This window comes from Balaenoptera musculus, chromosome 3, assembly GCF_009873245.2.
Source record: "Balaenoptera musculus isolate JJ_BM4_2016_0621 chromosome 3, mBalMus1.pri.v3, whole genome shotgun sequence".
Lineage (NCBI taxonomy): Eukaryota > Metazoa > Chordata > Mammalia > Artiodactyla > Balaenopteridae > Balaenoptera > Balaenoptera musculus.
The window spans coordinates 156,526,709-156,553,592 of NC_045787.1; the positions used below are offsets into that span (position 1 = coordinate 156,526,709).

General features: G+C 47.0%; 2 protein-coding genes and 1 pseudogene across 3 annotated transcripts in view; all 3 read left to right on the forward strand.

Moving 5' to 3' along the window:
* Window positions 1-8,137: 8,137 nt before the first annotated feature.
* On the forward strand, window positions 8,138-18,778 carry LOC118892992 (cytochrome P450 4F6-like). 2 transcript variants are annotated; one of them, XM_036848099.1, is made up of 9 exons: window positions 8,138-8,210; window positions 8,666-8,864; window positions 14,029-14,173; window positions 14,864-14,917; window positions 15,010-15,138; window positions 16,791-16,911; window positions 17,764-18,034; window positions 18,376-18,442; window positions 18,648-18,778. In XM_036848099.1, the coding sequence occupies exons 3-7, from the start codon at window positions 14,104-14,106 to the stop codon at window positions 17,828-17,830; spliced, it is 441 nt and encodes a 146-aa protein (XP_036703994.1). In that variant the 5' UTR covers window positions 8,138-8,210; window positions 8,666-8,864; window positions 14,029-14,103; the 3' UTR covers window positions 17,831-18,034; window positions 18,376-18,442; window positions 18,648-18,778. The 2 variants fall into 2 exon arrangements, with proteins under 2 accessions (XP_036703994.1, XP_036703995.1); XM_036848100.1 differs by lacking the exon at window positions 14,029-14,173 and having other exon boundaries at window positions 8,161-8,210.
* LOC118893746 lies at window positions 14,682-14,764 on the forward strand (annotated as a pseudogene).
* The window catches only part of LOC118892596 (cytochrome P450 4F2-like), a 77,052-nt gene continuing 68,038 nt past the window's right edge, over window positions 17,871-26,884 (forward strand). Inside the window, 4 exon segments of the mRNA XM_036847340.1 lie at window positions 17,871-17,874; window positions 17,919-18,034; window positions 18,376-18,456; window positions 18,614-18,777. Coding sequence (XP_036703235.1) covers window positions 17,871-17,874; window positions 17,919-18,034; window positions 18,376-18,456; window positions 18,614-18,777 — 365 coding nt within the window.

Here is a 26,884-nt window from a genome sequence, read left to right on the forward strand (position 1 = left end):
GGTTGGATTATGATGAGAAATGATTGTTTCATGAAGGTAGTGCTGGCAGGTCTGCAGATGGATGGAATGTGGGGTTTGGGAGGATGGGAGGACCCCATGTTTGGGTCTGAGCACCTGGAAAGATGGAAGCACTATCAATTGAGATGGAGAATCCCAAATGGAGTAAGTGGTGTGTGTTTTTTTTGGTGGTGGTGGGGGAGTGAGGTGGGGGTGAGATCAGCCTGTTAGTTTGAGCCAGGAGGAGTTGAAGATGTCAGGCTGGCAGTTGGATAGATGGGTCCTGAACTTGGGAGAGAGTTCAGGGCTGGTGATATACATCTGGGGAAGGTCAGTGTTTAGATGTTGTTTTAAAAGCCTCAAGACTGGGTGAGATCATCTGGTGTGTGCGTGTGTGTGTGTGTGTGTGTGTGTGTGTACAGAGGAGGGGTTTAAGGACCAAGCCCCAGGGGTCTCCAGAGTTAACAATGAAATATGAATCGATTGAATGCTTCCTGTATGCCCTTCCCAGATATTCTCATTTAATTCTCAAGGGTACTCTTATTATGAAATGGGTACTGTCACTATCTCATTTAACGGAGGGGGAAACTGAGTTCCCCAGAGTGAAATGACTCACCTAAGGTCCTACAGCGATATCCTTGGGACCTCAGAGGGGGCCCTGAGTTCTTTTCTACCCCATCTCTCGGGCTCCTGGTCCTGGCTGGGTCCCTAGCCTCTCTTTGCCCAGAAGAGGGTGTCCGCAGGGATGGGGTAGGGTTGGGGGGGGCGTGGAGGAGATAAGGCAAACCTAGGATGCCGATCCTGGGGCGCCCCCAAGTGACACATGGTGGGATCGTCTGCCGGAATCCCCTGTCCGAAGTTGCTCGCGGACTGAGTGGGAAACATGCGGTCCCGGGCCTTACAGGAGTCACCCGGCTCTTGCCGCTGCTGCCTCTTCCACATCTTCGTCAGGACTCAGGGTCTCCAAGCGCGCATCATTCCCTAAACATTGTACCGGCCTCTCCCCAACCCCCTTCCCTTGCAACTCCGTCAGACACCAGCAAAAATAACTTTGCCTTGGGAGGCGACACATGTGGGTTCAAACCCCGGCTCTGCACCTTATTAGCCGTGCGCTCGGCACGTGACTGCTCCTCGCTGCACCTCCGTTCTCCCCTGTCATGTGGATTTTACAGGATCATCATGCTTGTAATGCAGATTGACTTTCCGCTAAAGGCTGTGATGGTGCATGAAAGAGACGGGGAGGAGGGGAGGAGGGCCCGGGAACAACAGGCTCTAAGGCGTCTGGTCTCCACTAGTTCGGCGTGTGTGTGTGTGAGCGTGTGTGCAAGCTCAGTCTTGTGTGACTTGGTATGTTGGGGTGCATTTGGGTGAATATGTGAGCATGTGTGTGTGAATGTGAGTGTGTGTACGTGTGTAAGAGTCAAAATGTGTGTGATTGTGTGAGTATATGTGTGCTGTGTGTGAGATTGTGTGTGCATGCATCGGTGTGTGCATGTGTGTGTGGCTGTGTGTGGATGGGTGTGTTGGGAAGAGAGGAGAGGAGAATCTCACTCACCAAATGACTGTAACTGTCCACGTCAGGCTGTGTTCATCGCAGGAGCTGCTGTCCAAACCTCCCTCCCTCCTGCTTGCAGCAGGCAGGACATTCTGGAGAAATAATGCCCTTGGAAGCAGCCCTGATGGAGGACTGGTGGGTGCACGTTCTCTGCTGTCTCCCAGAGGGACTGAGCCCCAAGTGCCCACAGTGGGAACTTCCTTGATAAAACACCCTTTACCTGCTGCCTTCCCTTTTCTGTCTCATTTCCCCACTATCTTACTGGTATTTCCTGGAATCACCTCCCAAGGAAACAATTTACAGTGAATTTCTTTTCTCAGGGACACCTCCAAATAAAGTATTATCACTCGAATCTTTGCATCAGAGTTTTCTTCCGGGGAACCCAAACTAAGACACATACATGGGTTCACTTCCCTAATTCCTATAGGCCTAGTCTTATGCCCTTTTTACCAAGAAGGAAATGAGGCTCAGAGAGGGCAAGTTGCTTGCCCAAGATCACACAGCTGGAGAGTGGGCGAAGGTGGGCTTTGACTGGGCTTTCTGACCCCAAACCCAGTGCTTTCTCCCCTCCTGGGAGCCTTCTCCTTGCTAAGGGCTGTGAGAATGAATGGGGTGGGGCTTGTAAACAGCCAGTAAGGTCCCTGATGTGTGCACCAGAGGGACCCAAAGCTCATGCCTGGTGCCCATGTCCTCATTCTGTCATAAAATAAGAGAAATAATGGCAAACACTAGGCTTGGTGCTGACCGTGTGTCAGGGAATGTTGTTGTAAGCACTTTATTATCTATCTCCTCTCTCTCTCTCTCTCCCCTTCCTCTCTCTCTCCAAATATTACCTGGGAAAAATTTCCACTCGGCTTTTGCTCCCCAACACCCAGCCCAGCAGTTTGGTGTGATTTCTTTTTAGTTTTACAGAATTGTGTATATGAGCATTTTCAATGTATGTACAAACATTTATGCACATGTAACTATTTTTTGAGGACTCCAAATATATTGGAAATGTATCTGTGAACTTTTATCGTATAATGAACTCCCAGAAAGTTTAGTAGCTTAAAATGACAAACTTTAGTTTGCTTACAAACTTATAATTTGGTTAGGGCTCCACTGGAGCAGCTGAAGATCCATTTCCAAGATGGCAATTTGGTACTGGCTATTGGCTGGGGTCCTCAGTTCCTCTCAGCGTAGGGCCTCTCCAGTGGGGTGGCTTGGGTTTCCTCTTAACATGGCAGCTGGGTCCAAGAGGGTGTATTCCAAGAGGACTTGAAGGAAGCTGCAAGGCTTCTTATGATCTAGACTCCCAAGTCCCCAAAGTCACTGAAGACAGCTCAGTTTCAAGGAGAGGGGAATTAGACTTTACCTCTGTATCAGTCTGGGTTCTTCAGAGAAACAGAATGAACAGCATCTATCTATCATCTATCTATCTATCTATCTATCTATCTATCTATCTATCTATCTATCTATCTATTTACATCTATCATCTATCCCTTGTTTATACATATATATTTATCTTAAGATTTCTATATGATATAAATCTTATCTGTAAATTTATGTCTTAAGATTTATATATTTATCTTAAGATATAGAATACAGATATTTATTTTAAGGATTGGCTCATGCAATTTTGGGAGGGCTGTCAAGTCTGAAATCTGTAGGACAGCTTGAAACTCAGGCAGGAGTTCATGCTGCAGTCTTGAGGCAGAATTTCTTCTCTGGGAGACCTCAATTTTTGCTCTTAAGGCCTTCAAACTGATTGCATAAGGCCAATCTACATTTAAGTAAAGGAGTATAATTTACTCCTTTACTTAAAATCAACTGACTGTAGATGTTAACTATATCTACAAAACACCTTCTCAGCAACACCTAGGTAAGTGTTTAACTAAATAACTGTACTATAGTCTAGCCTAGTTGACACAAAAAAATAATCATCACAATCTCTTAAGGAGAGGGGCAGCAAACAGTTTGCTGCTATCTTTAATCTACCACTTGGGGAGGAGAGGGGGACAAATGGTCTTTTTTATAACAGTATACTTCCCAAGGGTCCGTTCTCCAAGCCTCCCTTCTGTGGCTTGGGGTGGTCCTTGGTGGTCAGGCTAGTTTTTGTGAACAAACATCACCCAATAAACAGAGGGGGGCAAAGGAGGATGAGGAGGAGGAGGAGGAGGAGGAGGAAGGGGAGGAAGAAGACTATTAATGACTACATTGCCTACAATAATACACCCTAGTGGTTTTTCCTAGCTGTGTGTGTCCTCTGTACTTTTCCTAGGTTTTCCTCCAGGCTTTCTGGCTCCCAAACCGGTTTGTTTGATCTTCTGCCACCTGGGCCAGGAATCTGGCAACTCTGCCAGCTGTTCCTGCCTTCAGTGTGGCCTCAGGGGCCTGTCTGTTCTTGATCTTGAGCTGCTTTGGGGCTGAGAGTTGGGTCAGATTTCATCAGCCACTATGAGTCTCCAGTATGGCTGGTTCCTGCTGCCCCCACCAGCCCTGATTATCTCAGCACATTTAAGGACGGAAGTAAGAATGAACATGTATGCCCCACCCTGTGCTTTACAGTCCTGGCATAGCTTCAGGGGGCAGTCCTTATTGATGACCCACTTTTCCATGTCACTCAGGTTTCTGCTCAAAGGTAACCTCCTCAGGGAGGGCCTCCCAGATTGCCGCATCCAGAGCAGCCCCCTTGGTCACTTTCTAGCACGTCTCACTCTGTTAATTTCCTTCATTACTGCCACCATCTGACTTGGTCTTATTTCCTTTTGGCTTCCCTCATCAGACATGAGCACAACAATCCAGAGACCTTGTGTATCTTGTTTATCCCGTGTCCTGAGTTCTAGCAGTGTGCCTGGTACAGAGTAGGTGGTCAAGTACAGTTTTGTTGTTGAGGAATGAACTACCTGGGAGGTATAAATCCACTTCTCCATTTACAGAGGAGGACATGAGGCTTAGAGAGGGCAATTGACTTGCCCAAGGTCACATAGCTAGTGAGTGGCAGCACTTGGATTTGAACTCAGTTCTGCTGAATCCAGAACTTGTTCCTTCCCAACAGCCGAGGAAGGAAAGGTGAAACTCCAGCCATCAGGCAGCCTGCATGCTTGTTCCAGAGACTCCAGGCTGATTCCTGGGAGGTGTGTCTTTATGGTGACACCAAATAAGAACCGCTCATCTGTTTTGTGTGCCAGCTATGTGCCCCTCACTGTGCCAAATCCTTATTTCTTTTTAAAATTGTGTTTTAGTGATAGAAGTTATAGCAGCTCAGTGTGGGTGAAAAATGCATTAGAGACTCCAGTTCTACTTCCTCCAATTCCACTGTGTTGTGTGGATTCTACTGGATTTTTTCAATGCGTATACAAACGTGCACACAGACACGTTTACAAGTTTTGTTTATAATTGAACCTTTACTCACATACCATTTTGAAATGTACTTTCCCCTACTCTCTCTGCCTGTGTCTGGTAAGACTCTTGCAACTCTCTGTGAGGTTATTTATTTATTTATTTATTTATTTTTATTTTGGCCACACTGCATTGCATGCAGGATCTTAGTTCCCCAACCAGGGATTGAACCTGTGCCCCCTGCAGTGGGAGTATGGACTCTTAATCACTGGACCGCCAGGGAAGCCCCGATGTGAGGTTTTATCAGCCCATTTTACAGATGTGAAGAGTGAGGTTCAGAGGGGTGGTGAGCTGTGCCCAAGTCTGGTGACTCACAGTGACCACCCTCGCCAGTCTGGCACAGCTTTGCCCACTGCCTGGCTCTGGATGGGGGTAGAACGATCCCTGGAGAAGGGGCAGGGGGTGAGTGGCTCCCCTCCTTCCAACACTGGCTGGGGGACATTCCATAAGCCAGGCTTGTGTGATTTGGCATCTGAGATGTTCCTTGTTTGACAAGAAACCATCGGGGACAGTCCAGCCTCCTCAGGCACAGAACAGAGTGTCCCCACCTGAGGCTTCCTGCCCCCCCATGCTGTCTCCCTTTACCCTTCTACCATCTGATCCAGAAAGCTGGGAGACCCGGGTGATGGATCCTGCTCTCCTGTGGCCCCAGAGGCCTGCTGGATTTTGAGTTCTTGGCTATGATGAAGGAATCTTCAACACCTGCTTCTGGATTGAATGTTGGACCAAATTTTTTCACCTTAGCTGTTTCTCCCAAGGACTCAGCAACTGCAGACACAGTGTGGGTGTTGAAAGAACAAGGACAGGCTTGCTTGTGCCTACTTCTGGGCACTTCACCCTGTGACCATGGGACCGTTTCAACCACACAGTCCACTCCCCCTCTTCAGTTGGGTCCCTCTCAAAGGTCACCTCCTCCTGGAAGCCCTCATGTCCCTATCACTGTCTGGTACATTCTTTATCATTTATCTGATCATCGCCCTTCCCCCCCTTAGAGGAGCCCCTTGACAGAAGAGATGATGCCTGCTGTGCTTACTGCTGCATCCTAGCATCTAGAATTGTGCCTGGAACATAGTAGATGCTCAATAAATACACAGCCACACAGATCTGGCAAATACAGATTTTTCTCCTCATTTTACAAATGAAAAAACTGAGGGAACAGACAGGGTAAGTTTTCCTAAGATACATTGCAGAGCCTGACTCAGGTCTCTTAAAGCAGTGACTCTCAAACTTTAACAAGCACAAGAATCTCTGGGATCTGGTTAAAACATAAATTCTGACTCGATAGGTATAATCCTGCAGCAATGATCTGTCGCTTTGTAATGAACAGCCCCCAAAACTTAGTGACTTAAAACAGTGACTATTTTCTCTTATGATTCTGCATGTCGACTGGCCTCAGATGGATGGTTCTTTTGTACCATGTGATGTCACCCAGGGCTGTGGTCATCTGGAGGCTCAGCTGTGCTGGACCATCCAGATGGCTCCCTCACGTGGGTGGCAATTGACACTAACTGTTGGCTGAGAGATCAGCTGGGGCTGTTGATCAGAGCTTTTCCATGGGGCTTGGGCTTCCTTATCGCATGGTGACTGGGTCCCAAGGGGAAGTGTTTGAAGAGCAAATGTAAATTTAAGCTACCAGTCCTCTTCGAGGCCCATAACTAGCATGGCACCACCTGACCACACAATGTTAGTTAAGCAGTAACAGGCCAGTCGAGATTCAAGGAGAAGAGAAATAAACTCCTCCTCTTATTGGGGACAACGGCAGAAAATTTGCAGCTATCACCTTTGCGGGTTAGAGCCCAAAGTTCTGCATCTCCTAGGTGCTGCTGGTAAAGCCAATGCTGCTGGTCTGAGGACCACATTTTGGGTGGCCAGTTCTTAGCATTCATGGCTATAAAGGTCCCTTTCTTCCCTAAACAGTTAACGAGCACCCATTATATGCCAGGATTCACTTTCACTAGTGCTGTCTTGTTGAATTACTTCTCTGTGTGGCTGGAGGGAGTTATTGCACCTCTCTGGACCTCTGTTTCCTCTTCTTTCCCTCTGCTTCTCCCAACCCCTATCTGGCTAGCCCTGCTGCCTCTCACCTACCCTAGCCCTGCCCCTGGCTCTTCTCTGGATGGACCTGTCAGCAGGTGGATCCAACTCAGCAGAGGAGGGAAAGAACCTAGGGCAGCGCACCCAAACTTGCTGAGGGCTCCAGGATCAGCCACCTGAAGCCAGATTGGGTAGGCCTGGAAGGAATGTGGGGTGGTGGTGGTGGTGGTGGTGGGGAAATTTGGGCATTTCCCCAACATTGTATTAGTTGCAGGAAGACTGTCTGTCCAGATCCTCTCATTCGGCAGCTCCATCCTTCAAACTCACCCTCATCTTGGAGCCTGACCATGAGGAAACCTCATGGGGGCTGAGACCACTTTACAGGGAAATTTGGGGACACGATCTGGATGTGATGTGTTCCCTTTAACGCTGACATCCCATTTCCCAGATGCGAAGACTGAGTCCAGAGAGGGTCGGCACAGCCCACAGTCACAGTGAGGATGCCCACTCAGGATCTCCCAGCTCTGCCCTCCCCTGTATGGACCCTGTTCTCTCTCTTGGCCCCTTGCAGCCTTACCCCTCATGCCTCCAGGTGGCCTCTTCCGATTGGGCCCTTTATCCCCTGAATCTGATGCAGGTAACCCCCAGCCAGGCTGGTTTCTCTGTTCCTGCTTCAGCAGTCATGTCTCAACCTAGGCCCTGGGCTGCTTGGAGGAAGGACTTGAACACCTTCCAGGCTGTGTGCCCTGGAGGGCAGAGGCTTCACGCCTCTGAAATTCCTGATTCTGTGCTGAGAGATGGTGCATGACGTCTTCCTGGCCCACACATGGAGAGGAGCCCTGGAGATGTTTGGGGACAAGACTGGGCAAGGCCCTGCTCACCTGGCACCTGAACATTCATGATTTTACCTGTCGCACCCTGGCCTTGGAAGGGCAGGGGTGGGCTGTGAACTAGGGGGCCCAGGGTCACCTTTGCCCATCCCCCAGCAAGCCCACGTGGGAGGTGCTGAGTCCTGAGAGCGCAGTGCCTGCGCCATGTGACCCTGAGCTGGTTCCTCTCTGGCCAGCAGCCTCGGGTTTTAAGTCTTGGGCAGACGCCAGGAGGGGAGGTTGCAGCCAGGCGTGCAGGGATTGGCTGACTCAGCCAAGCCCAGCCTCGGCCAGTTCAGAGGTCGGGCCAGGGAAAAAGGCCTCCCAGGAGGAGGGCAGAAGAAGTTGTGATGGACAAGCTGCTCTGACAGAAGGTGCCAGACTAGTGTTGGCGGGGCTGAGGATTCTGGCCTGGGACAGGAAGTGTATACTGTCCTAGACAGGGTGGCTCCAGGGAGAGAGCCGGCCCCAGGGATGATGGTTTCCTCGTAACTGGAGCCCCTGACAACCTTCCATTGATTCGCCACTGATTCAGTTTGGGCATTTCTTCATTCATCTCTTCCTTCCTTTCTTCCTTTCCTTCTTTCTTTCTTTCTTCCTTTCATTCTTTCTTTCTCTTCTCTCCCCCTCCCTCTTTCCCCCCCTTCCTCTGGATTTCTCTGGGTCTCCCTCCCCTCTCTGGGTCCTTCTTGCCCTGTCCCCAGCACTCACCATCCCTGCCCCTCTCTCCCTTGTTCCTGTCCCTCTATTGGTCTCTGCCTCACAGCTCACCATCATCGCCCCTTCCTTCATCCTCAGGAGCTCACCCTCCACCGCGTCCGCCCCGCAGGATGCTGCAGCTGAGCCTCTCCTGGCTGGGACTCGGGCTGGTGGCAGCCTCCCCATGGCTGCTCCTGCTGCTGGTTGGGGCCTCCTGGCTGCTGGCCCGCGTCCTGGCCCGGATCTATGCCTTCTGTGACAACTGCTGCCGCCTCCGATGTTTCCTGCAGCCTCCAAAACGGAACTGGTTTTGGGGTCCCCTGGGCCTGGTAAGAGTGGATAGCAGGACTGTCTGGGGGATCAGGGTGGATGGATTTCCTGAGGATTCAGGAATGGGGCTCAGGGACCTGGGGGTCTGGGATTGGGCTGGGGTCTAGGGTGGTAGAGAAGTGAGGGAGACCTCTTGCCTCACTCCCCCACTGGGTTCAGTCCTGCCCTCTCTGTCCGCTCTATGCCCAGTGCTTTTCTTGTTCTTACCTTTCCTCACCCCAAGCCTGTTTTGAGTCATGTTCCCGCCTGTCTTCCCCACATTAGTGCACATCTGAGGGGATCTCAGGGTGGGCTGCAGAGAGCTGGGTCCCCTGGTGGCCTCACAGCCCCCACTGCTCATCCTGAGGCCTCCTCAGGGCCACTGTCTGAGGTCTGTTCCCTGGCTGGCCCATCTCTGTTGGCTTCTGCTTCCCCACAAGAATTAACTATGACCTCCACCCCATCCTCCCCCAAGGGGGGCACAGCTGGGTTGGGGGAGATGTGTGGGCAGTCTCTCCTCCTCCCCTTCCTCAGGCACCTTCCTTTTCCTATCTTGCCTTCCACGCCCAAGACATATCAGTGAGCCCCACTCCCCAATTTGGATAAAGGTGAACCACTCCCCCTTTCAGAAGGAATCACTCTGCCCTAATGGCCAAAATTCCTGGGCGGAGGCTTCTGGCCCACTTTCTTAACCTCATCCCCAGAGGCCCTTCCTCTGTGCTGCATCAGCCTCCTTTTTGCCACAATCCACAATCACACTTAGGATTTTGTCATCACCCATAAAGGCGCCACCTCCAAAGCCATTGATCTGAGGGCTACATTCTCTGACCATAACCCCTCTTCCTTCCATCTTCTTTTTTTTCCTCCTCTCCTGTCCTAGACCCTGCCAGGATGTCCAGTCCCCTCTACACCCCAGTTTAATGGCTTCCTTTCCATCCTACTTCCTTGGATACATCTAGCTTAGTTTCTCACCCTTTGCACATGGGCTGAAGTCTCTTGCCAACTGGGCTCTCCTTCATGGCTCTTTGGAAAAGCTTTGCCTTGTGTGAGCTCAACCCCTCACGTCCTCTGATCTCTTCTCCATGATGATACTAGAGAAGGTCACAAAACAGGTCAGAGGGGTGACATGTACGTCCCCACCTGCCTATTTCCAATGGACTTCATTCTGCACAAAACCTCTGGTCTGCTTGAGCTGCTGTCTCCTTGTGCACAGAGATGTTTTTACTCATTGCCTCCATTTCTCTGCTTGCTCTACCTGTTCCAGTCTGGTCCCCACCTCCATCATGCTCCTGCATGATGGCTGTGACTTCTAGGTCTCCAGATCCCATGGACTCCGTTGGGCCCCATCTCATCCACCTCCCAGCAGCTCTCTGAGCTTGTGGACCACACTTTCCTCCTGGACCTCCTTTTCCTCTTGGTTCCATGGCACCGTACTCCCCTGGTCTCCCCACTACCTCCCCATGGCCCCTCCTTCTCCACTTGGCTCCTACTTTGCTCCACCTTTCCATGTGGGGAAGCCCCAGCATCCTAACCCCTTCTCCTTCTTCTCTCTATCCTGAGGCCATCTCCTTACCCAGGGCTCCAACTCCTAAGTGGACCATCAGTTCCCTCCATAAGTGAATTCCAAGTTCACTTCTCTCCTGAGCCCAAGGTTATGCATCCAGCTCCTTCCTCCTCTCCTCATATTGGGGGGGGGGTGTCTCATAAACACTTCCTTCCTTGGTCAGAATCTGAACTCATGTCTCCCTCCCCAATCCTGCCCCTGCCCTCAGTCTCGTCCATCCTTCCAGTTGCCCACATCCCATACTTTGTGGCCCCTGAGCCTGCCTGTTTCTCTCACCCATGCATCTGGTCCTAATGTGCTGCCCCCAAAATCTCTCCTCAAGGTCACCTCTCTGCATCTTCTGCCACCCATGGCCCCATCCACCATCATCTTTCTCCAGGAAGCCTCTCCCAGCCTACTCTCTGGTCTCTTCATTGCCACTGTTGTACCCTCTCATCCACTCTCTCTTTAGCCCTGGAGAGGTTTTTCTGAAATTCTGTTCAGATCATGCCTGAACAGTTTTCATGGCTGAAAACTGTTCACTGACTGCCTCTTGCTCTGAAGATAAAGACTAAATGTTTTCTGGCTCATCCCGGCTGTCCTCCTCAGCCTTGTGCAGGTTGTGGTCACTCTGAGCTTCTGCTTTATCTCCTCAATGAACCAAGCCCTTCCCACTGCAGGGCTTTTGCCTGTGTTTCTCTTTTGCCTGGAAGCACTTTCCTTCCTGCGGTTACCCAGTGGATTCCTCCTTATCCACTTTCGGCTCAAGTATAGTTACCTTCTATAAACCTCCCTTGACCCCCACCCCACCCCAGACCCTGACCTATGACTTAGCCCTGCTCCTGCTTAAATAGTTAATTGTTCAATTATTTGTTTATTATCCATCTCTCCCACTAGATGGTAGTTCTGGGGACAGACACGATATCTACAGTGGCCCAGCCCAGGGGCTGACATACAGAAGGCACTTAACAAATGTTTGATAATGTTGTGGTGGAGGCCTGGGTAACTTGCCGTCACTTCCCTTTGTTATCCAAGGCCAAAGTCACGAGTGTCCAGCTCCTTTCCTCTCCTCCCCCAGACCAGCTCCTCACAGAACGGTATGTCCCAAGCTCATTGTAAAGTTTGCCTGAGATTATGGGTCTTGGGATGTTCTCAGAGAGCCCTGGAGGCAGTGGGAATGTTACGAAGTTACCACAGTTCTGATTCTCCCTCCAAGGGCTTGACTGCAGAGGCTGGTCTCAATCGCTCTTCTCTCCTACAGTCTCTCTTCCTGTGTGGCCTTGGCTGAGTCCCTCTCCCTCTTTGGACTGATCTCATCAAGTGCCTCAGGGTCCTCAGGGAGGAGGGAGCAGGGTACAAAGGTGAAAAAAGACTTATGTTCACCTACCTGGAACACCCGGGGGCTTGGATGGTGTGTCCTGAAACACAGGAAAGGATGCCTCACCAGAAACCAACCCTCCCTTCTTCCCCTTTTGGGGGATATGGCCTCAGTTTCATTTGTAATTGACATGACTTATGGGAGTGTCCACGGGTTCAGGAGAGATAGATAGATAGCTAGGATGTAGTACTATGAGAAATGGATAGATAGACAGGATGTACTAGATAGATAGATAGATGATAGATAGATAGATAGATAGGTAGATAGATAGATAGATAGGTAGATAGATAGATAGGTAGATAGATAGATAGATAGGTAGATAGATAGATAGATAGATAGATAGATAGATAGATAGATAGATAGATAGATAGATAGATAGATAGGTAGATAGATAGATAGGTAGACAGGATGCACTATGCACAGAGCCTCGCCAACAGAAGGGGCTCATAGGTGAGAGGGACTGTCCTGATTGATGGGCAGAGTTCACGTGTGTCCCTTCGGGTCTGCCAGGGCTGGAAGGTCCCAGGACTGTAGACCCTTTACCATGTAGGGAACCGAAGGCTATGCGGATGGGCCAGAACATGAAAGGATGTGGGACCAAAACCCAGGAACAAGTCCTGAGGCTACCTGGCTATCCACAAAACTTTTCCATGGGGATCTCCTCCTGTGGCTTCCCCTGGGGCTGGAACCACTCGCAACATGAGAAACCTCCATTTTCTCGAGCTAAAGTCATCCTCCCTGTGGGCAGAGAGCGTGTCTTCTCCCTGTGCCCTGGGATACACCACTGGGACTTGAAGAGGCTCCAGGACCCTCCCTCCCCAGGGTGAAGGAGCAGGAGGAAGCAGAGATTCCCTCTATCTGTGCAGAGGGTCCTTCTGGAGAGTGATGGCCCTTGCCTTGCTTGCAGGTCCCCCCAATGGAGCAGGGCTTGAGGGACTTAACTCAGCTGGTGGCCATCTGCCCCCAGGGACTTATGATCTGACTGGGCCCCATCCTCTTGCTTATCATTTTCTGCCACCCTGACATTGCCTGGTCTGTCACCAGCACCACAGATGCCCCCCTGGAACACATGGTAGTGGGTGCTGTGGCAGCATCCGAGGGCTGTGAGCCCCTCCCTGCCAAGTTTCTGGGCAGCCCCTGCACGTCCTAACACCCACCCCCTGCTCTTGGGCACCCTTGGTCATCTTTTCTTTCTTTCATTTATTTGCCAACCCCATTCTGGTGTTCTGGACATTGCTTGGGGATTCTTGGGGAGACTCAGACCCAGGCTTTGCCATGGAGGAACCTCCAACCTTGGGCATACAGAATTAGAGATACCACTAATCCTGTGTGGTCAGGGTGGGTCTGAGGGAGAGACAGGGACTGGGGGAGCCCAGAGGGGAAGCAAGGCATCTGCTGTTTGGGCAGGCTGGAAAGCTTCTTGGAGGAAGAGTTGTTGGAAGTGGGTCTGGAATAATTAATAGGCATTTTTTAAGCGAAGAAGAGAAAGTGTATTCTCTGGATAGGACTAGTGCACTCAAATGCCTGGAGGTGAAAGAGTGAGTACTTGGCTTCTGAGCAATGGGGAGGAGTTCAGTGCAGCTAGAGTGATGCAGGTGAGAGGCAGAGAAAAGGTGGAGAGGAGAGTAGGGAGAGCAGGACTTCAAGACCAGGTAGGGGCAGGGGATTGATTCTGAGAGCTATGGGGAGCCATGGAAGGTGTAGAGATGATGAGAAGCAGAGATGGGGAGTTGGAGAGATGGACAGAGAAATAGGGGCAGAGAAAGAGAGAGATACAGAGAAAGAGTGAGGGAGAGAGACAGGGAGACAGAGAGAAGGACACAGAGAGAGAGACATAAATGGAGCAAAAGAAACATACATATACACAGATACAAACACATCTATCTATCTATCTATCTATCTATCTATCTATCTATCTATCTATCTATCTATCTATCTATTATCCATCCATCCATTATCTCTCCCTGCCTCTTTCCCCCACCCTCTTTCTCTCTCTCCCCCATCCCTCTTCTCTCCCTTTCTGTCAAAACACAGGGATGAAGAGAGTAAGGGGACAGAGAGAGGCACATAGAGAGACATGAAAAAAAAAAAGAGAAGCCAACAGAGAGAAGCTGACTTAGTGAGATGGAGAGAAGTATAGATCAATAATCCGGGTAGAAGGGGAGAAGGGGGTGAGTGGGTGTGGTGGGTAGGGGGATGTAGTGAGAAGTTGTAGCTTCTGAGGCCCCCTGCCAGGCCTGGCCTTATTCCCATCCCTTCCCAGGTGAAGAGCAATGAGGAGGGCATGTGACTGGTGGAAGATCTGGGCCACTACTTCCGCGATGTCCACCTTCGGTGGATGGGACCTTTCTATCCCATCCTGCGGCTTGTCCACCCTAACTTCACTGCCCCCCTGCTCCAGGCCACAGGTATCTCTCCCAGGAGCCCCCACCCCAGCTTCTCCCCTGCCCCTGCTCCCAGCCCTTCCCACTCCTGGACAGACCAGGTTGAGCAGGGGAATGGGCAGTATTGACAGAGACCTGCTGCGTAACTCTAGGCAGGTCCCTGGCTCTCTCTGGTTGCTAAAGACTTTTTCAGTTTTGAATGGTGGAAACTCAACACTGTTGGTCTACCATGTTGTATGTTCCAGGAGATGTCAGAGAGTGCTGGGGCAAGCGTGGTGTCCTTGGTCCCTGTAAAGGCGTTTTGTAGAGTGCTGGGCTGTGCTTGGGCATTAAGCACATGTTAGACATGTAGGAGCCACGTCAAGGCATGCTGGGACATGTTGTGTCATGTTGGGGTGTGTCTAAGCACATAGGGTTGTGTCTTTGGGGTCTGCCTTTGTTCTACTCTGTGCTACAGCCTGGTCTGGTCCCCCCCACCTCCCCCTTCCTCCCTGTTCCTCTGTTCATTGTCCCATTCCAAGCTATACTGGGGAGCTTTGCGCAGTGGCAGTATCGTAGCCAATGAGGTTTATCCGAGGCACGATTATTGCTAATTGAAAACTTTTCCCAAGCTATACTGGGCTTGGAGGAGAAACGTAGACCCCTCCCTGGGAGCCTCCAGCCCCCACCAAAAGTCCTTCCCTCCCCCTCTCCATGTTCTATCTCTCATGTCAGCCACCATCATACCCAAGGATATGTTTCTCTACAGCGTCCTGAATCCCTGGCTGGGTGAGTAACTGTGAGTGAAGGGGGTGAGGACAACCTTGGGGGCCCAGGGGAAGGTGCTGCCCTTGCCCACTCCCCGTGGCTGCCTCTGCTAGGGGATGGGCTCCTGCTGAGTGCTGGTGACAAGTGGAGCCACCACCGACGCCTGCTGACACCTGCCTTCCACTTCGAGATTTTTGAAGCCGTGTATGAAGATTTTCACCAAGAGTGCAGACATCATGCATGTGAGTTTCTTGAACTCCGGGTCCCAGCTGGAGCCTTAGGAAAGGGGGAGTGGGCTTACACACATATGGTCTGGAATCCTGGCTCTGCTGGATGGCTTTGGGGGTCACTGATTTTCCTCTCCAAGCCTCAGTTTCCTCATCTGTAAAATCGGGATAATAATCCCTTCTTTTCTTTTTCTTAAATATTTATTTATTTATTTATTTATTTTTATTTGGTTGCACCAGGTCTTAGTTGCAGCAGGTGGGCTCCTTAGTTGCGGCTCGCCAGCTCCTTAGTTGTGGCACAAGAACTCTTAGTTGCAGCATGCATGTGGGATCTAGTTCCCTGACCAAGGATCGAACCCAGGCCCCCTGCATTGGAAGCGCAGAGTCTTATCCATTGCGCCACCAGGGAAGTCCCAATAATCCCTTCTTAAAGAGTGATCAAGATGATGTAGTGCAATCATGTTCCTGGCACATAGTAGGTGCTCAGAAGGCTTTAGTTTCTAGTCTGCTTCATGGAAGCTCTGTAAATTCAGGACAGAAATGATGAAGATTGCGTAGTAGTTCTTTCTGCATTAGGTACCACCTTAAAACTCATGGACTTGAAAGAATTAGTGTTTATTATCGTTCATGAGATGATGGGTCAGTTGAGTCATTCTTCTCATCCTGGCTGGAATTACTCATGTGTTCGTGGTCACGGATGGGTTCCGTAGACAGCTCTGCTGATCCAGGTTCAGCTTTGGCACATGTTTGGGGCTCGGCTAGCTGTCAGCTGGTTTAGGATGGCCTTGGTGGGACACTGGACTCCTGTATTTGTCTCTCATCTTCCAGTAGGCTAGCCTGGGCTTGACTGCATAGTGGAGGCTGGGCTCCAAGAGAATGAACAGAAACATGCAGTACCTCTTGAAGCCTGGTGTCAGAACTAGCACACCATAGTTTCCACCTCCTGTTGACCAAAGCAAGTCCCAGCTCAGCTCAGATTCAAGAGAAACAGGTTCCACCTCCTAATGGAAGAGCTGAAAAATCTCGCTGCAAAGAGTGAGGGTAAAGGGAAGGATAAAGAAATGGGGACATTTTTGCAATTGTCTACCACTATGATAATGATGAAGATGATGATGGTAGTTAACAATTATTTAACACTTACTGTATATCAGAAATAGTGGGCCAAGTCCATGGCATGTGTTGTCTAATTTATTTTCACAATCCTATGAGGTAGAGATGATTGTCATTGCCATATTAAGGATGATGAAATGGAAGGTCAGAGAGGTTAGGGAACTTGCCGAAGATTGCTCATTAGTAAGTGAGTTGTGCGTGGTGGAGCAGGAATTCTAACTTGGTTTGTCCAACACCAAAGCAGGTCATCTTAACTGCTACTAAAATTTGACAGTGGAAAGGCCAAATGGAAAGCAATGAGGTGACCAAGGGCACACAGAACATAAGAGGCAGAGCTGGACCTTGAAACCAGGTCTCCTGACTACCAGCTGTGGGGTCTTCATGTCTTGATAGTAACAGCTTCCACTCCCACTCAAGCCTTGTCTTCCCTGGGGATAGGTGCTTGGGGCAGAGGACCAAGAAGCCGGGTCTGGGGGAGTCCATCCAGGTGGTTGAGATTGGGGAGGGGCTCAGGAGGGGGAAGTCTCAGCCCCAGCTCTGCCCTCTTCTTTGTCCAGGCCAAGTGGCAGTGCCTGGCTTCAGAGGGCAGCACTCATCTGACATGTTTGAACACATCAGCCTCATGACCCTGGACAGTCTGCAGAAATGTGTCTTCAGTTTCGACAGCAATTGCCAGGAGTAAGTCTCAGCCCAGGGCCTGGGAACATGAGCCATAGACCCAAGGGAGTAGATGGGGGAGGGAGGACTGACCAGGGCAATCAGAAGGGCCTTCCTGGAGGAGGTGGGTCAGAGCTGTTGAAGGACAGGGAAGGGGAAAGAAAAGGAGCTATCCTTTCAGGTAGGTAGAAATGTTTGATAAAGGCTAGGAGGCTAGGATGAGCAGAACATGTGTAACAGTGAGGAGACGCCTTGGGTATGAGGCTGGAGGAGTGAGCAGGGTTATATCTTAAGGACATTCTGAAGTAGGACAAAGAGGATATGAACTTTATCCTGATGTTTCCAGGAAGCCACAGAAGGTCTTTGACCAGATGAGAGTTGTGGTCAAAGCTGAGCTTGAACATCTGACTTGAGAGAAGACTGATTGTTGTGTAGACACAGGATGCAAGAAGACCACAAAGGGGAGGAAACTTGAGCTTGGTGGAGAAAATGTGGCAGATTTGGGGGAAACTGAGAAAGAAAGGCAGGTTCAGATGTTGTGTGGGAGAGCGGATGATGAGCATGATTCCCAAGCTCTGCTCTGAGATCTAGGACATGAGGCAGTTCACAGAGATGGGAGGCAGAGAGAGAAACATGATGGAAGGGCACTCTTTTCTGGATGGGATGTGGTCCTGGGTTACTGACTGGAAGTGCTCCTGCAGTATGAGATCATGAAGGGAGGCAACAGCTTAAAATATGTGAAGCCCAGAAACCAGGAGCTTCCTCCTATCAGGGTTCCCAAGACTTCCTATCAGGAAACAGAGTCTCTAAGAACAGATGGCCCACAGATATACAATACTGCTTCTTAAGGCTCTCTCTGATCTGACCCCGTAGGAAACCCAGCGAATATATTGCTGTCATCTTGGAGCTCAGTGCCCTTGTGATGAAATGGACTGAGTAGATCTTCCTGCACATGGACCTCCTGTAATACCTCACCCGCGATGGGTAGCACTTCCATAGGGCCTGCGACCTGGTGCACGACTTCACAGAGGCTGTCATCAGGGAGCGGCATTGCACCCTCATTAGTCAGTGTTCCCAAGACTTCCTCAAGGCCAAGGCTAAGGCCGAGACTTTGGACTTCATTGATGTGCTCCTGCTGGCCAAGGTAGGCTTCTCTGGGATCTAAATTCAAGAGATAGACTGGACCTTGTTTTCAAATGTCAGGTCAAAGAACTTGGACTTGATCCAGAGAGTGCTAGGGAGTCATAGAGGGTGCTTGAGGAAGGGAGGGACAGGTCAGAGAGAAGTTTTAGATGTGACTGTGTTGAAGGCTGTCTGGAAGGAGTAAACAGGAGGCAGGAGACTAGGGAGGAGTCCTGTGGGGTGGACTCTGGAGATGAAGAGGGAAGAATCCTACTTGGATGATGGAGCTTCAGGGACTATCTCAGGTTAGGCTCAGGTGTCCCCAGAACTGGTGTGATTTGGGAGATCTTGCTTTCTCTCCAGGATGAAGATGGGAAAGAACTGTCAGATGAGGACATCCAAGCTGAGGCTGACACCTTCATGTTTGAAGGTGAGGGTCCCAGTGTGGGACTACAGAATAGGCAGGGGTCTCTTCATCCCAGGGACTTGGCAGGTGGGCCCTGGATCACCCCATCTTGCCCATCCTTCCCATCGTCTTTGTGGGGGGTGGTGGCGGAGGGGGGCTTAACATGGTGATGTCCACCCTCTGGTGCTGAAGTAGCCCAGAGACCCAAGCCTGTCTGGCTGCCCCTCAGGCCATGACACCACAGCCAGTGGCCTCTCCTGGGTCCTGTACAACCTTGTAAAGTACCCAGAATACCAGGAGCGCTGCCAGCAGGAGGTACGAGAGCTCTTGAGGGACCGTGAGCCTAAAGAGATTGAATGGTGAGTGCAGGTCCTCATGGTCTGTTCCTGAACCCTTCTCATTGTCTCTGCTCCCCAGCTGGGATAGTGGAAAGATCTTTTTGTTGATTCTGTCATTATTGCTTAGTGGGAATAGGAGCAGAGCCCAGAGGCAGGGTCTGATACCCAGTCTGAATAGCAGGTGAAAGTTTGTAGTCTTTTGGGACAGAAAGATCTGAGTGTCCACATTAATGCCCCCCTAACTTGCTATGTGACTTTAATAAAATCAGTTCCCTTATCTGAATACCATTTTCCTCCTCTATAAATTGGGGGTGGGGTGGGGAATCTCTCCCCTACAGTGCTATTTGGAGTATTGTGACAATATGTGTAGAACAGTTGCCACCCAATACATGTTCAGTATATGAAATACTTTTCCCCTCTCTGGCTTTTCTGCCTTTGGTCTTCCCCCAGAGACCCTCATTTCCCTTAATTTTTGCTCTTTTCTCTAATTCCCACTTAATAGTCTATTCCAGGGATTCACAAGAGATCTTTGGGGGTAAAAAAGTCATCCATCTTTTTGTTCAGTAAACATGTCTACACCGCCTGCCCTTTCCCAACTCAGTGTCTAGTCCCATTGGAGTCCTACATGGGCAAGGCTGGGGCACAGAGGAAAGGAGATGAGGCTTGCTAGTAAAAAAGTGAATAAGAATTCACCACTCTGGGTGTGTGTAGTGGACAGTGCCCAAGCCAAGGGGATAGCTTGTGCAAAGGCCAGGATGGAAACATGCAGAAGTGAGCCTGGAATGTTTGGGAGGAAGTAAAAGTGGCTGGTTCCCTGTGAAATATGCAGTGTGATGATCAGAGGGGCCCCCAATAAGGCTGGAGCTAGTAATGGAAGCCCTTCTTGGAATGCTTTGGAAACCATGTTAAGAGTTTTCAAAGGTGTCAGTTCAAGTACTTTGGTGAGCCAATATTGGATAAAAGATAAAAATGGGCAGGGATACTGCCATTAGGGGAGTGTCACATTGGGCAGAAATGGTCAGGCAGCAGTGGCCCACTGTGCTCAGTCATTGGCTGTGGGCTGCCCAGGAAAGTGTGGACTTGGCTTGAACGCTACAGCAGAGCCCAGAGACCCTATAGCTGGAGGCTATCAGCTAATAGCTCTCCTTGCAGCTGTACAGCAAGTTCTTTCTTGAAGGGAGATCCATGACTAAAGTAGGAGGGTAATGGGGAGCCATGGGAGATGCTTGAGCAGGGGATGGTCAGGTCAGATATGAGTATTAGAAATAACTCTTTGCAGCTACAGGGGCAAACTGGAGGGGATGAGCTCCAGTCTGGGGGTCCAGGGGTAGATTCTGGGCCAAGGACTGAAGGATGAAGAGGAAGTACTGGGCTGGACAAACGTTTTGGAAGTCGTGTCCTCAACTGCAAGGCTTTGCTCAGCACAGCAGTCCTGTGAGGTGGAAAAATGTTTTTGTGCTTCTCCCAACTTGAAAAAAAATTATGCACTTGGTTAAAATCCAAACAGCATGGAGGGGTTTACAATGAATATAAACCTCCCATCAACTCCCCCCACCAGCTTTACTGAGATATAATTGATGTATAGCATTATGTAAGTTTAAGGTGTACAACATGATGATTTGATATATGTATATATTGCAAAATGATTACAATAAGGGTAGTTAACACATCCATCACCTCACATAAGCCTCTGTCATATGCCAGCGTCCCAATCCCATCCCTTCCTTCAATGGTTTCCTGTGTCCTTCCAGACGTTTTTCAGTCTATCCCTACATTTATCTGTTCACAGTCTCTCTCACCTTTCTCATTCATTCTGTCTTGTCTCTCTATAACCGAGAGTATATACAGAGCATTCAGGCATGCACGTTGACAATATAACTTCAAGATCCTTTTTTTTTTAAGTTTTGGAAAATTAAATTCGAATTGCAAAGTCAATAATGAGAATAGGTTTTGTTTTTTTTTTGCACAAAATGAAACATCCTGCATAAGATTAAGTTATTACAGTTTAATATAAATACACATACACACACATTTGGTCACTTGTTCTTTTCACTCAATAATGTGCCTTAGAGCTCCTTCTCTCTGAGTGCTGCATAGCATTGCTTAAGCCAGGCAGCTTCTGCTGGGGACATTTATGTAAACATTTTCAATTAGAACAGATATTGCCAAATTGCCTTTTGGTGTCTCTGTACTGATTTACCCTGCATGGTGTGATAGGACTAGTTGATCCCTATATTCACCTTTTCCATAGTTGTATAGTATTCCACCATATGAATGTACCATAATTTATTTAAACATTCCCTCATCAGTGGACATGTGTATAGTTTTCTAGCCTTTTGCTATAATAAACATGACGTAGTGAACATTCATTTTGCTTATATGTGTGGACATGTCTCTAGGACAAATTCCTAGAAGTGGTATTGCTGGATCAAAGACCATTTGAATTTTGCAATTTAATAGCTCTTGGCAAATTCACTCCTACAGATTTTGAGAGTGCTAATTTCCTTGTATCCTCACTGATAGTGTGCATTATAAAACTTAAAAATTTGCTTTCTGTTAGGTGAAATATAATACTTTGTTATTTTAGTGAACATCACTTTAAATATGGGTAAAGTTGAGCGCTGTTATCACATTTGACCAACCCTGCATATTTATTTTTCTGTGGAAGGTCAGTTTGCATAGTTCGCCCTTTTCACTTTGAGTTTTTTCCTTACTGACTCATAAGAACTTTTTATTTCTTTTTATTTTATTATTATATTTTTCTGGGCGGCGCGGCATGTGGGATCTTAGTTCCCCGACCAGAGATTGAACCCGTGCCCCCTGCATTGGAAGGGCAGAGTCTTAACCACTGGACCACCAGGGAAGTTCCTATAACAACTTTTTAAAAAAACTGAAGTATAGTTGATTTACAACGTTGTGCCAATCTCTGCTGTACAGCAAAGTGACTCAGTTTTACACATATATACATTCTTTTAAAAACATTTTCTATTATGCTTTATCCCAGGAGATTGGATATAGTTCCCTGTGCTATACAGTAGGACCTTGTTGTTTATCTAAGAACTTTTTAAATATAAAGAAAATTAGTCCTTTTCAGTTATGCAAGAATTTTTCCCCAGATCATCTTTTGACTTTATTTGGTTTTCGTTCATTTATTTGTAGTCAGATTTATTAATTTTTTTTTTTACAGCTTCTGTGTGTGTGTGTGTGTGTGTGTGTGTGTGTGTTTAAATCGTGCTAGGAAAAAGCCTTTCATACTCTAAGACTACAACATAAAACTCTTGGGAATTGCCTGGCGGTCCAGTGGTTAGGACTCCGAAATTTGGTGGTCCAGTGGTTAGGATTCTGTGCTTTCACTGTTGAGGGCCCGGGTGAGGGCCCAGGTTCAATCCCTGGTTGCGGAAATGAGACCCTGCAAGCCACGAGAAACAAAAAAAAAAAAAAAAAAGTAAAACTCTTGCTTGTTTTCCTCTTCTGGATTAATTAATTTATTTAAAAATATATTATACAAAATTTATTTTTATTTATTTAATGTTGTTATTATTTTTATATTTAATCCTTTCCTCCATATAAAAATCTATATTGGTATAAGTACTGAGGAAGGAATTTATATTTTTCTCCAGATGGCTAACTAATTGTCCCCAAAGAATTCTTTTTTTAACATCTTTATTGGAGTATAATTGCTTTACAATGTTGTGTTAGTTTCTGTTGTATAACAAAGTGAATCAGCTATATGTATACATATATCCCCATAACTCCTCCCTCTTGTGTCTCCCTCCCACGCTCCCTATCCCACCACTCTAGGTGGTCACAAAGCACCGAGCTGATCTCCCTGTGCTATGCAGCTGCTTCCCACTAGCTATCTGTTTTACATTTGGTAGTGTATATATGTCCATGCCACTCTCTCACTTCGTCCCAGCTTACCCTTCCCCCTCCCTGTGTCCTCAAGTCCATTCTCTACGTCTGCGTCTTTATTCCTGTCCTGCCCCTAGGTTCTTCAGAATCTTTTTTTTTTATTTTTAGATTCCATATATATGTGTTAGTATACAGTATTTGTTTTTATCTTTCTGACTTACTTCACTCTGTATGACAGACTCTAGGTCCATCCACCTCACTACAAGTAACTCAATTTCATTTCTTTTTATGGCTGAGTAATATTCCATTGTATATATGTGCCACATCTTCTTTATCCATTCATCTGTGAGTAGACACTTAGGTTGCTTCCATGTCCTGGCTATTGTAAATAGAGCTGCAATGAACATTGTGGTACATGACTATCTTTGAATTATGGTTTTCTCGGGGTATATGCCTAGTAGTGGGATTGCTGGGTTGTATGGTAGTTCTAATTTTAGTGTTTTAAGGAACCTCCATACTGTTCTCCATAGTGGCTCTATCAATTTACATTCCCACCAACAGTGCAAGAGGGTTCCCTTTTCTCCACACCCTCTCCAGCGTTTATTGTTTGCAGATTTCTGATGATGGCCATTCTGACTGATGTGAGGTGATACCTCATTGTAGTTTTTTTTTTAAAATTTTTATTTATTTATTTATTTATTTATGGCTGTGTTGGGTCTTCGTTTCTGTGCGAGGGCTTTCTCTAGTTGCGGCAAGTGGGGGCCACTCTTCATCGCGGTGCGCGGGCCTCTCACTATCGCGGCCTTTCTTGCTGCGGAGCACAGGCTCCAGACGCGCAGGCTCAGTAATGGTGGCTCACGGGCTTAGTTGCTCCACGGCATGTGGGATCTTCCCAGACCAGGGCTCGAACCCGTGTCCCCTGCACTGGCAGGCAGACTCTCAACCACTGCGCCACCAGGGAAGCCCATCATTGTAGTTTTGATTGGCATTTCTCTAATGATTAGTGATGTTGAGCATTCTTTCATGTGTTTGTTGGCAATCTGTTTATCTTTTTTGGAGAAATGTCTATTTAGGTCTTCTGCCCATGTTTGGATTGGGTTGTTTGTTTTTTTGATATTGAGCTGCAGGACCTGCTTGTACATTTTGGAGATTAATCCTTTGTCATTTGCTTCCTTTGCAAAGATCTTCTCCCATTCTGAGGGCTGTCTTTTCATCTTGTTTATGGTTTCCTTTGCTGTGGAAAAGCTGTTAAGTTTCATTAGGTACCATTTGTTTATTTTAGTTTTTATTTCCATTTCTTTAGGAGGTGGGTCAAAAAGGATTTTGCTGTGATTTCTGTCACGGAGTGTTCCGCCTATGTTTTCGTCTAAGAGTTTTATAGTGTCCGGCCTTACATTTAGGTCTTTAATCCATTTTGAGTTTATTTTTGTGTATGGTGTTAGGGAGTGTTCTAATTTCATTCTTTTACATGTAGCTGTCCAGTCTTCTCAGCACCAGTTATTAAAGAGGCTGTCTTTTCTTCATTGTATCTTCTTGCCTCCTTTATCAAAGATAAGGTGACCATATGTGTGTGGGTTTATCTCTGGGCTTTCTATTCTGTTCCATTGATCTATATTTCTGTTTTTGTGCTGGTACCGTACTGTCTTGATTTCTGTAGCTTTGTAGTATAGTCTGAAGTCAGGGAGACTGATTCCTACAGCTCCGTTTTTGTTCCTCAAGATTGCTTTGGCTATTCGGGGTCTTTTGTGTTTCCATACAAATTGTGAAATGTTTTGTTCTAGTTCTGTGAAAAATGCCATTGGTAGCTTGATCGGGATTGCATTGAATCTGTAGATTGCTCTGGGTAGTATAGTCATTTTCACAATGTTGATTCTTCCAATCCAAGAACATGGTATATCTCTCCATCTGTTTGTAACATCTTTAATTTCTTTCATCAGTGTCTTATAGTTTTCACCATACAGGTCTTTTGTCTCCTTAGGTAGGTTTATTCCTAGGTATTTTATTCTTTTTGTTGCAATGGTAAATGAGAGTGTTTCCTTAATTTCTCTTTCAGATTTTTCAACATTAGTGTATAGGAATGCAAGAGATTTCTGTGCATTAATTTTGTATCTTGCTACTTTATCAAATTCATTGATTAGCTCTAGTAGTTTTCTGGTAGCATCTTTAGGATTCTCTAGGTATAGTATCATGTCATCTGCCAAGAGTGACAGTTTTACTTCTTCTTTTCTGATTTGGATTCCTTTTGTTTCTTTTTCCTCTCTGATTGCTTTGGCTAAAACTTCCAAAACTATGTTGAATAACAGTGGTGAGAGTGGAGAACCTTGTCTTGTTCCTGATCTTAGTGGAAATGGTTTCAGTTTTTCACCATTGAGAACAATGTTGGCTGTGGGTTTGTCATATATGGCCTTTATTATGTTGAGGAACGTTCCCTCTGTGCCTACTTTCTGGAGAGTTTTTATCATAAATGGGTGTTGAATTTTGTCAAAAGCTTTTCCTGAATCTATTGAGACGATCATATGGTTTTTTCCTTTCAACTTGTTAATATGGATTATCACGGTGATTGATTTGCATATAATGAAGAATCCTTGCATTCCTGGGATAAACCCCACTCGACCATGTTGTATGATCCTTTTAATGTGCTGTTGGATTCTGTTTGCTAGTATTTTGTCGAGTATTTTTGCCTCTGTGTTCATCAGTGATATTGGCCTGTAGTTTTCTTTTTTTGTGACGTCTGTGTCTGGTTTTGGTGTCAGGGTGATGGTGGCCTTGTAGAATGAGTTTGGGAGTGTTCCTCCCGCTGTTATATTTTGGAAGAGTTTGAGAAGGATAGGTGTTAGCTCTTCTCTAAATGTTTGATAGAATTCGCCTGTGAAGCCATCTGGTCCTGGGCTTTTGTTTGTTGGAAGTTTTAAAATCACAGTTTCAATTTCAGTGCTTGTGATTGGTCTGTATATATTTTCTCTTTCTTCCTAGTTGAGTCTTGGAAGGCTGTGCTTTTCTAAAAATTTGGCCATTTCTCCCAAGTTGTCCATTTAATTGGCGTAGAGTTGCTTGTAGTAATCTCTCATGATCTTTTGTATTTCTGCATGTCAGTTGTTACTTCTCCTTTTTCATTTCTAATTCTATTGATTTGAGTCTTCTCCCTTTTTTTCTTGATGAGTCTGGCTAATGGTTTATCAGTTTTGTTTATCTTCTCAAAGAACCAGCTTTTAGTTTTATTGATCTTTGCTATCAGTTCCTTCACTTCTTTTTCATTTATTTCTGATCTGATCTTTATGATTTCTTTCCTTCTGCTAACTTTGGTTTTTTTTTTTTCTGTTCTTCTTTCTCTAATTGCTTTAGGTCTAAGGTTAGGTTGTCTATTTGAGATGTTTCTTTTTCTTGAGGTAGGATTGCATTGCTCTAAACTTCCCTCTTAGAACTGCTTTTGCTGCATACCATAGGTTTTGGGTCGTCGTGTTTTCATTGTCATTTATTTCTAGGTATTTTTTGATTTCCTCTTTGATTTGTTCAGTGATCTCTTGATTATTTAGTAGCATATTGTTTAGCCTCCATGGGTTTGTATTTTTTACAGATTTTTTCCTGTAATTGAAATCTAGTCTCATAGCATTGTGGTCGGAAAAGATACTTGGTATGATTTCAATTTTCTTAAATTTACCATGGCTTGATTTGTGACCCAAGATATGATTTATCCTGGAGAATGTTCCATGAGCACTTGAGAAGAAAGTGTATTCTGTTGTTTTTGGATGGAATGTCCTATACATATCAATTAAGTCTATCTGGTTTAAAGTGTCATTTAAAGCTTGTGTTTCCTTATTTATTTTCATTTTGGATGATCTGTCCATTGGTGAAAGTGGGGTGTTAAAGTCCCCTACTATGATTGTGTTACTGTCGATTTCTCCTTTTGTGGCTGTTAGTATTTGCCTTATGTATTGAGGTGCTCCTACGTTGGGTGCATAAATATTTACAACTGTTATATTTTCTTCTTGGATTAATCCCTTGATCATTATGTAGTGTCCTTCTTTGTGCCTTGTAATAGTCTTTATTTTAAAGTCTATTTTTTCTGATATGAGTATTGCTACTCCAGCTTTCTTTTGATTTCCACTTACATGGAATATCTTTTTCCATCCCCTCACTTTCAGTATGTATGTGTCCCTAGGTGTGAAGTGGGTCTCTTGTAGACAGCATATATACGGGTCTGGTTTTTGTATCCATTCAGCCAGTCTATGTCTTTTTGTTGGAGCATTAAATCCATTTACATTTAAGGTAATTATTG